Here is a 12317-nt window from a genome sequence, read left to right on the forward strand (position 1 = left end):
CGAGATTTAAATCCAAACATTGAAAAGTTGTAGAGGAATGTGGAGCCTTCAAACTGAGAACATAGAGGAAGTATTCTTCTCAGTTGGCTAAGAATCACTAGCAGTTCACCAGATACCTCATTTCATCTAGAGTATGACAAAAGCCTCTGTGAGATGCTACAAGCACTTAAGTGTACCCTCCCCAGTTTTGAGCATTTTTAGTATTTAGCTTTAAAACAAAAATAAAACTGTTAACATCCAGGAAGCTGAAGGAGTTGCCCTAGAGGAGGGTAAAGAAAGCAACACAGAAGTCTTCACAACCAAAACTGTGCTTTAAAAAGCAACTAGCAAGGGAGAGGAAGAAGGCATTACTGCTGCTCTTCTGAAAAAAAAACAACCAAACAACAATTTGTACATTCTCTAGTTTAAAGTTTCCCATTTCACATGCCAGACTCTTACCCTTTGGGCTCAGTAAGAAGTCGAAACACTGCACAGCACTCTGGCTGCAGCCCTCTGACTTTAAGTGCCTTCATGAGGCAGTCGTGCAAGGTCATCCCATTCCGCACATTCACCTGCCAAAGAAAACACATATTTAGTCCCTGGCTGCAGCATCTAAAGCGTTTTTTTTCTTCTTTTCTTTAGAAGCTCCAGAAAAGCTGCACAGCTGCTCACATTTGAAGTTACTAAATAGTTACTGGAATGATGCAAGCCTGCTGCACCTTCCCATTTCACTCAGCAGGGTTAAGCCCACCTGCCAGGCAGGTGTTCTCTGACATAACCACAACTACTTTGTACTTATGCCAAGGAAGTTTTGAAGACGTTTTGCAACTTCTCAATTTCTTACAATTATTAAATTTCTTCAAATCAGGGTTTTATGCAGCACTCATACAAGCATGTAGGCTATAAAACTAACAGAAATGCAGGCAAATGGAGTTACCATAAGTATAGAAATAGGCTAAATAGAGAATTCAGGGAGCTTTTCATAAGACTACTATTATACTCAGCTCCAAGAGTTGAGCTCCAAGAAACCTAAAGGAAGTGTTCCCTTAAGAAGTTTCAATTCAGCTTTAACTACCATACTTCACTAGGGGCATTCAAGCAAAGGAAATGGTGACAGAAACAACTCCATGTTTTACTTCATACAGCTATCACTGTTGAGGTCAGTCAACTACTGGTGACTTGTAATGTTAAATATGTAAGCAAAGTTGTTGCTCATGTATATAATGGAAAAATACAGTGCTGAGCTAGAGAAATACAGGTTCTCAAAATACAAATACACTGCTTTCAAAATATGTCCTCCAGAATGAACAACCTGATGACAACACACTTAATCACAGTAAGAGCTTCAGCGAAGCTTGGCACCTCTCTTGCCAGATGCATATCATGATGTTAGCAATGGGAACAGTACAACACCTCTAACACAGGTAACACAGACTTACCACCGTGCGCTGCTTGTTGGGCAAGAAGACACGAATAGTATTGCTAGTTTTGGAAGTATCTGATATTTTGCCATCATCAGATGCCCGGCGTTGATAACCAAACTGCTGGACAATTGTAGGTGAAATACAGTTTGGGCCATCAAAGACAGAATCCTTGAGTCCAAAACCATTACTGATGGTTTTCCAAGCTCCCTGAATGTGCTCCATTGATGCGGTCTAAGAAAGAAAAATTGAGAGAGTCAAGGAAAACTGCAATATCCTTTGCTATCACAGAATCACTGAGGCTGGAAAAGACCTCTAAGATCATCAAGTCCAACCTATGACCTACCACCACCACACAGGCTAGACCATGGCACTAAGTGCCACATCCATTCTTTCATTAAACACCTCCAGGCATGGTGCCTCCACCACTTTCCTGAGCAAGTGGTACTCTCTCTTCCTGAGACTACAGACCTCACAGCCTCTTCTGAAATCATCTGAAAACAGCATTGCCTTCTCCCTTCTGACAGGATCAGCCTACACATACACGGCACAATTCACCCACATCTGCAAAATGAGCCTGAATCTTGACATCATCTGACTTTCTGCACATAAAGAGGTCATCAGTAATAAATGTGCCATTTCTCCCTCAGAAGCCATTTGTCACCATGTTCATTTAGATCATCAGTGCTTCAGAGGCCTTCAGAAAGGTGCCTAGATGCTTGCTGCAGGCAGAAAAAACAGTCCTGTAAGCCAGCTATGGCATGCAAGCATTAGCACAGACTATACTGTTAAGAAAAAGCAGCCCAACAGGAATCATAAGAAAAAACATTCATTGGAGAAATTCTATTTTTATCAGTGATTTTGGGGCTTTGGTTTGGTTGGTTTTGGTTGTTGGTTTTTTTTTAGGGGGAAGGGTAGCTGTTGTTTTTTTATTTTATTTTTTTTTAAGATAGCAAGTTTAATACTGTCAAAATATAGCAAAATACACATTATCTTAATAGTAGCACAATTTACATAGCATGAAACAGCAAAAATAATTTCTAAATCATCCCCCCACTATGCTCACATTTCAGCATAAATCTCTCCCAGTGCAGGGACATGAACTCCCTGCAAACTCCCAAATCAGCACACAGTACTATTTTTGCACACTTAGGGACAAAGATAAAGGTATCAGGGTATTTTTTCTCTCCAGATATTCACAACTTCAACACAGCTTGAAGCCCAAATTACTTCAAATGCATCTTACTCAAAACTAAGCAAAAACTAAGTTTGAAACAGTTGTGAACAGTGAAATGTACTCCTTGCTAAAGTTCCATGTAACCAGATAAATGGCCAAGCTTTCAACAAGAAAAAAAATATATTAAAAAAAAGGAATAGTGAAAATAAGCTTGGTGGTTTATTTCCTTTATAAAATTGCATCCTTCTATAAACATCTGAGAAACTGATGTTCAGAACCACACATGGCAAGTACACCTCACCTGCCATGTTAACTGACTGGTTTCAAATAAGCCTTCAATGGTAGTGCATATCACCTATATTCCTGATCACGTCTAGGGAAAGGTTAAGGAAGTTGTATTAAAGCTACAAAGTCAAAGCAAATTAGTCAGGAAATGCCAAAATGAAGGTATTTCACACAATTCTAATTCCATCTGTTTTCAGTAGAGACTTACACTGAAAGAACTACATTGTTCCTCTGAAATCCCCAGCAACTAAACTCAGTACACAAGAAATACCACTCACTGACTGAGCACCTACCACTATCTATTCAAGTCTCATTTAATGTGTGGTCCTGTACTTCCACTGTTGCAAATTAATTAACTCCCCAACTCATGCCCTTTTGTTGTCCCAAACATTCACATGCTTATGTCAGAGTGAAGATGACAGTGTTACAGTTGAAAAGCTAAAGAAATAGAACTGATGGAAAAAAGATCTCCACTAGTGTTAAGTGGCCATTTCAGGATGCCCAGAAGGATAAACTCTGAATTTCAAAGTCTTTTCACTCACAGCACAACTCCAAAAAGCCTTAGCTAGGTTTATAAGTACTTAACATTGTGACAGGCCTAATCCCAGATCTGGCCAGTAGCTGGAGAGGGAACGTGGAACAACAAAATTAAAAGAAAAAAGCTTGGTTTCTGTGAAGCACCTACCATTGCATGCAAACTTTGCAGCAGCACAGCTCTGGGCCTCTCACACTCTGCTATAATGGGATTTTTTGGCCAGTTCATGAACATTTCTTTCACTGACAAGTATATCATGACAAGATACACATCCTCTCCTTCCCTGCCACCAATCCTACAGCTGTTGGCTGTTCACATTGGTTCTTCAAAGTTTCAAAATATTTGAACACCTCTAAGATTTAAAACTCAAGACACCTGGCATGAATTTTTTTATATCTACATATAAATTACAACATTCTTACATTTGAGGTAAAAAGAGAACAAGGAAAGGGAAGACACATTCTGAAACAAGAAGGGAGATGGGGACATAAATTGGGGAATACAATCCTCAGCATGCAGAAGGAACAACAGCAATCTCACAGTTCATACGCATTGTCCTACTGCCAGGAATCAAAGACAAAAAAGTTATGCACAGTTCCAACAACCATATTAGGCATATGGACAGCTAAGAGACTAACTAGTTGTATGGTAACAATAAAAACAGAGTGGAGATATTAGACAAGAGGGGTAAGAGGAAACTCTGAGAGCTTGTTCTTTTTTCTTAAGCTACCCACCATAGAGAGCCTACTGTGTTTCACTCTTCAAGGTTAGACACAAGACAAAACAAGAAGAGGGGCTCCACTTGATTTCTCTGCTGAATAAGTTGAGATAAGGAGTAGTGAGGCAACCATCTAAACCTCCTTGTTGTTACTGCTGACATAAGCTGCCAACACCCTAACGTTACAGCCTCTATATTTAACGTTTTGACGTGCTGCCAGCATTCCTGAAAAATGCAAGAGAAAACAGGAAACTCAAGCTTGCACCTTGACAAAAGCTAAGTTTCACATCAAAAACCCTACTTTCCTGCTCTGACCAAACTCTCCTGCCCAAATATGAAAGGCCTACAGGACACTGGAGAACAGCCTACTAGAGAAGATCACAGCACACCCTGAGGTTGTTGTACACACAATCAGAAAAATACAAAGTCAGCAACTCCTGTCAGCCTTCTGTACAATGCCAGCTGTATCTCTCATGACGCATTTGCATCCTTCTCCTTCCTAGGATCTTTGCCTCAAGTAAGTGCTGGATATTCTCAAGACTGTGTCTGTTTGGCTTAATCCTCTCTCCCAGCAAGGCCCTGCTCTCTCTTGTCATTTTGGCCATGGTTTTGGCTGCAACTGATGATTGTGTCCCTGGCAGCTTGGATTCCCTCATAGATGTTGAGAGTTCTTTTTCTAGAAAGGAACCTCCTCACCTCAGCAGGCAAAGCTAAAACATGCCATCCTTAGGTCTCCTTCCTGCCTAAAGGCTATGGGTTCTACTCACACACTTTAAGAAGCCACCATTGAAGGGAAAAGATGAAAACTTTACTCAGATCTGGTCTGGAGTCTAAGTGGTCTGAGGGTAGAGGGGTAGGGGAGAAAAAAAAAGGAAGTTAAAAAGATACTTCAAGTCTCCTGGAGAGAGGAAAATTTGCCAAACCTGCTCTTGGCATCTATAGTAGAAGGGCAAGCAGTTGGTAAGGTGGAGTTGTTGAAGAAATCACAGTTATCAATTCTCCTGCTGCTGACTTTTGCAACTGTTCAGAGGCAACCCCCATGTGGGATGACAGGAGGCTCCAGCTCCTCAGAAATACCCGTTGACTCTCAGGCCAAGAGGATTCTGATACTGCATGAGCAGCCACTGAACACATTCAGTTCTCAAATCCAGTCATTGTTCTTATTTCAAATTATTATCAAGGAAGATAAGAGACAGTAGTAATAAAAACTGCCTCTTAAGAAGTAACTTATGAATGATTTACACCTTTTCCCAACACTCTAGTGTCTAGCTTAAAAAAACAAAACAAAAAACCACTCACTTGGAACTTAAACATCTCATTGCATACATAGATATGAGGTAAGAGAATCAGAATGGCAATTACTTGACCAGCTCTCAACTGACAACAAAAAATGTAATCACAAAACATGATACTGCACACACATGATTCGCAGTGGGTACCCTGAGGGCAGAAGGAAGCTCAATAGAAGACAACAGACACACACTGCACTGGGACAAGACAGTTGCATTTCTGGCCACCTTAACAGATAAGGGTGCACAGCACAGCTTACCTCTCAGAGGCCTGTAACCTGTGACCTAGCATTGATTTGTTTATTCATTTTGGGTCTTTTGCTCCAACCAATATTTGATGAAAGTAATTTTCACTGAAACCAATTGATTTTCTCCAACTCTCTCAAGATCCACACCAATTCACTCCAGTGAAAATATGGTCTGTCATCCTGCAACTCTCCATTTCCATGACAATTACTTCAAGCAGCTTGTCTACAACTGAAAAACTAAAACAAAAAGCAGCTTTCAAAGAATATTTTAGGATAGTAAAGTATGAGTGTATCAGTCCTCCTGTAGACCCAGTACATTGTGAAACTGATACTGACTTGTTTCATATTTAACATTCAATTCAATACTCCACCTCTGCCAGGTACACTGCTAGCTGCTAAGACTGCACTTTTAATTAGTACTTTTTGCACAGGTTACAGATTTTGAACAAGGATTTGAACAGGGATTAAAACTAAGTGCACAATATAGCTACGCAATGTGCACACCTGACAGCAACAATATCCTAGAAACCTTCACTCATACTCATTCCTCTGGATCCACTCAGATCAAAAACTCACTCGTTCATGTTACTGTAACTTTTTCCATGGCTAGAAAAAAGTGTTTAGTCTGAACTGTATTAACAACTTCAGTGTATCTCCCTTGAGGAATACTGAAACCGGTAACAGCAAAACCGGCAAGTTTGCAGGATTCTAAAGTCCTCAGTTTAGAGTTTAGGTGCCTTGCCCTTTATTTCTGAAACAAACACCAAAAGCTCTTAAAGAAAATTTAAATACAAGGTGCTCCTACCAACACATAAGCTGCTGTTTTTAACCACATGAGCAATTAATGGTCACACTCACATTTAATGAGATACATACACAGAGGCAAAGCACCACAGAACAATACCCAGCATCCATTTCTAAATGAACACTTTTGTTAGAAAATATAAGCTTTAGAAGTTGCTTATATGAGAAGTTTTCATCTGCCACAAAAAGAACAATAATACATTTAACTGTGGTCTTTTCTCAGTTCCCCTGCCATACAGTAACTCTCAGATGATTTAATATTGCATGGGTGACCAGTTGTCTGGGGGGAAAAAAAGAAACCCACACCAAACAAGTATCCATTGTGACATACAGCAATATTTTTTAAAAGCAGCTTTCCATAGCAGCAGAAGATAAACAGGGACTCATTACTATATTAACACATAAAGCTGTGATTGATGTAAATATAAATGCAAGGCATGAGCTGGGATCAGGCCAACAACCCAAGCTGATTTGTCACACATCAGCAAGGTTGGGGTTTTTCCTTCAAATGTCCTTTAAGAGTCTGATGCCAAGAAGCAGAACAGAACTGAGCAAAAAGAACATTAAGAATTAACAGGAAGAAATGTTATTGTTCAGGAAAAAAACCCCAAACAACAAAAGCCACAAAGAACAGCACTGAAAGATTACATATGATTTCTGCCTCAGTTGTTCTGGTCTTAAAAGTATCTTCTCTCACCTTTTTCTCTATTTCTCTGAACCCTTTCTTTCTTAGTTCCTACTTCAACCATGATGCTGCTAATGTAACTTGAAAATCTTAAGGACAAAAGTAATACTGGTTTTTCAACAATTGGGCTCTACAGGAAGGGGAGCAACTCTCAGTCTGAGGCCCTTTCTGATTGGTTAATCCTTTGCAAGATTAATATCTGTCTCTATTGAAGAGTAACTTTCAAGAGTACAACTTTGGTTAATAAGCATAAAACAAATCATACCACTTGGCTGTGTTAGGTTGTACTTTCGGTTCTGGTTTGTAGGTATTTGTCACCAAAACTACCTGCACTTTTGGCTGCTCTGTGCCTGCTCTCCTCTAGAATAGTTCCAGCCTCCTTCTCCTAACCAATTTTTAGGAAGATCTCTTTGGTTTGTCCTTTCCACACAGATCATTCCCATGGCAGTGACCCATTTCTTTCCACATGAAATTTCTATCAAGTTCCAGTGCAGGGCTCTACAAGTTTCCTTATAAAACCTGAATTCCTTAATTAGAGCAACAGAAGAACTGAACATTCTGCTTGTATCTCAAAGAGCACAAAGGCATCTAGAATCCATATTCATCCCTTTCCCAAAGCAAAAAAGCAATCCCAGGTAAAAAAAAAAAAAAAAAAAAAAAAAAAAAGGCAAAAAAGCAGCATTTGTTTCCAAGCACTCAATCAGAACTTTTAAAAATTTTAGTGAAGCACTGCTGCTAAATATATATATAGATTAACAAAAAAGTTTATAAAATAGCTATTAAAGCAGATATGAAAGGAAAAGGCAAGCAAGGAAAGTATACAAATTTTGCACATACATTTTGTATGAGTTTTCCTAACAAAGCACCAGAACTCTATGTCATGGACTAAAACCTCCACTGTTTTTAGTATATAATTCATATTTTTTATCTTATAATCAAGATTTATAAATATTGAGAGGTGGTCACTAACGTTTTAAATGTGTTCTTTAACATTATGAAGACTATTAAAGCTGACATGATAGTTCAGGCATCCTCATTTTTTAATCTGGTACAATTCAAATGCATTACTAGAAATAAAAAGCATACTGACCAGCTCTCCTACCCAACTCTATCAGAACCACACTACATGACATTCTCATAACCCTTAGACTTCTTTCTTCACCATAATGTTAGACTCTCCAAAGCAGAACCTTCCAAAGAAGGATTCACAAGCAAGTAATTTTGGACAAGCATTTTTTTCTCCAAGTCTTTCCATGAACTGCACATACATTCTCAGACATGTGCCTATTTGCATTCTGAACTTGCTCATGCTTGAATAGTTTCAAGCATGGATGAAAGCCCCAAACTGTGTTTACAGTTGCCTGGAACTCGTCCACTTTACAGCAAGGATAAAAAAGTTACTCAAATGTCAGCAATCCACTAAATGCCTTTCCCACACAAGTTTTCAAGGATTAAACAAAAGTGACTGAGAATCTCAGCACAAAGAATTGCTGGCTCTGTCCTCCCTCAGTTGCACATAGTAAATGAAGTAACACTGATGGTACCACCACTCAAAATGTACCAGCCTTCAAACCAACCTCAGTTTTGTTGAAAAGCAACATGGCTTAAGATTAGGTTACCCAAGTGACTGCTGGGAGCTGCTAGTTAGGCAGGCTGAATGTACAGTTCAGACACACCACATAACTGCTAAAGCACCATGGCAAAATACCAGACAATGAGAGATTATCTGAAGGGTTAGACAGACTAGGTTGCAGTGATCCAGCTAATTCAAGTGTTAGGTGTTCTCTGCACTCACTCAGGGCAGCTTTAAATGAATAGTTTTAGTTTATGAAATGTGGGCTCTGTGCCAGAGCCAGCAGTGCCACCAGGAGGTCAATTCTGCAGCTCCAAGACTGTACAGATCAAGGTGAGGGGAGCAGCAGGGAATAGGGGCAACAGCACCAAGGAAGGTTTGCAAGGGATCTTGAGATATTTTTCTATGAGAAGACAGAACAAATGAATCTCCCTTATATTTATCATAAAGTGCACCTGGGAACAGTGGAACATATAAATCTGCAATATGATATGATATACTTGAGCATTTTAGTTACAAAATGTCTGGACAGCTCTACTGCTTTATTTTATTGTTTCCTATACATTGGTATTTGTAATGAAGCCTGCATAAAATGGCAAATAAAAACTCAACATAATTAGAGGATAAAGAACATATACAAGCAAAAGCACTTAAGATTGTGTCAAATATTTACTTCCTTGAGTGCCTCCAAAAATAAATTATGCTCCATTTTAACTCTATCTCACATTATCTTACTAAATACATCTGTGAAACTACAGTTCTGGTTTGGGTGGGCCTTTATTTATTTAACAAAGTGACACTTTTTGTTTCAGAGGAACAATCTCAAAAGCAAAAAAAACCCAACAAACCGAAACAACCAAAAACCCAACCACTAGTTGTAAGATGTCACAGACATGATTTACATTAGGTCTGGATTATTCACAACAGTTGTGCAGAAAGACAAATGCTATTTGTAGAAGACAGGTAAATATCAAGATCTAAAGTTCTAAACTGAGGAAGGTCTTTCCCCCTGCAAAGTAAATATCCAAGCAGACTGGCCAGAGTAGGAGCTTAATTTAAACACACTTCTGATAAAGCAAACACTGAAACAACTGTAGACATCATATCAATTTTTGGGAATTTCTCAAAAACAAAAAGCACATTTTAACAGCAGTGAAGGAATGCAAGCACAGAGCTCAGTTGTGCTAAATTTCTCTTCCTCCAGGAAAAATCCAGGGGCTTCAGAAGAAAAAACTGGGCAGGGCAAGGGGGAAGTGAAAGATAACCAGAGACAGTGACTTATACCTTTAGTTTTTCTTTAAGTGAATGAAGTCCTATGACAAAAGGATGAAGTACATCATCTGTGGAAGGAAACACAAAACCAGAAGATATTTACTATTTTAATGGACAACATTATACACATGCACAACATAGCAAATTAATAAAAAAATATTTTGTGAATTACAGCAATAGTAGAGTTAACTGATCATCCTTCTACTGTTAAGTTTTCAGGGCCTTCTAGCCTTTCACCATTTTATGCAACATTTCAGTATCATGAGATGCACTGTGTAAGGCCAGACTGCATGACAACTACCCCCACATAATCTCATTCTTATTTAAGAACATAAAAATCTCTTCCAGCTAAAAACTCCCTAAAGTAAAAATTAAGTATGAGCTAAATACTTTCTTCTCAGATATCAGTTCCTTCCTTACACACAGCAACACCTTGCTGAGTCACAAATGTTATGACAAGTCTTGGATGCAAAACAAACAAGCAAAAAATACTCAGAAATAGTACTCTGAAGGTTACTGAAGCTTGCACCTAAGCACCATCACTAAGAGCAAGAATTCCTAGGGAAGCTGAAGAAGTCTTGATTAAAAGAGTGGAACCTCAGGTTAGTTAGTTAGGAAGAAGAGTAAGTCAAATATACACAACTATTCACTAGATAGTAAATGGTAAAATGCTTTCTTACTCAACGTTCCCATCCTAATTAGCAATTCCTAAAACAATCCCATGCAGGGATGATTAGAGAAGGCAAAGGCAGAGTCACTGAAGCTGGAAGGCACCTGTTGATTGCTGTGTTCAAACTCCTGCTCAAGCAGGGTCAGCTACAGCAGCTGCTCAGGAGCACATCAGTTGGGTTTTGAGCATCTCCACAAACACACAATGCACAGCCCTTCTGTGCAACCTGTTCCAGCATTTGATCACCCACACAGTAAGAAAAAGTGCTTCCTTGTGTTTGGACACAGATTAATGTGCTTTGATTTGTGTTTTATTGTCCCTTGTACAGTCACTGAACACTAATGAGAATTCTGGGTTCCTCCTCCTGTATTTGTACACACTGATGGGATCCTTTCCAAGCTCTTTCTTCTCCAGTCTGAACAGCCCCAGCTTCCTCAAGTCTTTTATTATATGAACTGCAAGAAAGTACACACAGAAATATTCAAGAAGTGATCTAATATTGCTAGTTCACTTTTGGTTAGAAGCATCATCTCTCCTGGATTGAGCAGGTAGGGGGAAAAGAGCTGCAATGATTTTACCCAAGCCAGCAAACTCCTAAAGACTAAAAAGAAACCAGAAGAAAGCTTTGGGATCTCCACCTTGAGCCACTTGGTCATTTAAGATATACTCACCCTGTTATCCAACTTGCACACCACTCTACAGCAAGTATTTAGTAATGTGGCATATAAAATATTGTGAATACGGTTTCCATCATGGATAAAGGTAAGCAGGGAGACTGGGAAGAGGGAAGAAGGAATTCACACACCAGAGGAAAAGCCTAGATACTCAGTTTTAACTAAAGACAGCCAGTGAGCAATAATGACATGTTCAGAAAATAATCCACACTTAATCAAGGGGGAGGAGGTGTTGTTTATTTATTTTTAACAGATTACATTACTAAGGTGTGGAAAGTGATGTGATCAGAAAGTATGTGGAGGCTGGAAACAGAGAAAAACAGGGAAAATCAAGACCACTGTAAGAAACATGAGAATAAGCAGGTGGTCAGAGAAAGACATTCTCACAAGAACCAATACAGTCATATACCCCCATGGTGTAGAAGGGGCAAGTGTTAGATTTTTGTTTATTTAAAACCAACAAGGCTGACAATTAGCAAACTGATAAAAACAAGAATAGTTAGGATCCTCACATTTAGCTAAGAGGATGAGAAATTTGTAAAGTCTGGTTCCTGAGGAAAACTAGAGCTAGAAACTGAGCTACAAATAGAGTGGGACAAATTTTAAGAAAATTAATCCAGTCACTATGATGGAAAATGTTAGATTAAAAAGAGGAGAGCAAACTGATGGTACGGGTAGAGGTTTCATAGACTGAAAATATAAACTATCTTTTTTGTAAAACCAGCCAGAAGGGAAAGGCATCTCCCATACAAAACAAGAGAAAGCATAGCATAAAACAAGTGATGGGTGAAGAGCAGGTACAGTAATTCTGCTTGCAACCAAAGTAATGGTTGTAAGGGACTAAAAATCATGTCTTTTTTCTGACAGGTAAGAGGTGCACAGAACCCAAAAATTAGTAAGTACATTTGCTAACAGAACTGTCAACAAAGAGCGTTTAAGAAGCAAGTGAGTTGACAAAAATACCAGCTGTTATGGCAGATGTGAGAT

General features: G+C 39.0%; 1 protein-coding gene across 2 annotated transcripts in view; it reads right to left on the reverse strand.

Annotated features, from left to right (window-relative positions):
- The window catches only part of RAF1 (Raf-1 proto-oncogene, serine/threonine kinase), a 32724-nt gene extending 22671 nt beyond the window's left edge, over positions 1–10053 (reverse strand). Inside the window, exons 1-3 of one of the 2 annotated variants that reach the window (XM_010008846.1) lie at positions 9999–10053; positions 1419–1634; positions 439–551 (exon numbers count right to left, since the gene is read on the reverse strand). In XM_010008846.1, the coding sequence (XP_010007148.1) occupies positions 439–551; positions 1419–1625 (320 nt within the window). In that variant the 5' untranslated portion in view covers positions 1626–1634; positions 9999–10053. Of the gene's footprint in view, positions 1–438; positions 552–1418; positions 1635–9998 lie in introns of those variants that run through there. The other variant, XM_010008845.1, reaches the window with a different exon arrangement.
- Between the last annotated feature and the right edge of the window lie 2264 nt (positions 10054–12317).

Source organism: Chaetura pelagica, unplaced genomic scaffold (genome assembly GCF_000747805.2).
Source record: "Chaetura pelagica isolate M959 unplaced genomic scaffold, ChaPel_1.0 scaffold52, whole genome shotgun sequence".
Classification (NCBI taxonomy): Eukaryota; Metazoa; Chordata; class Aves; order Apodiformes; family Apodidae; genus Chaetura; species Chaetura pelagica.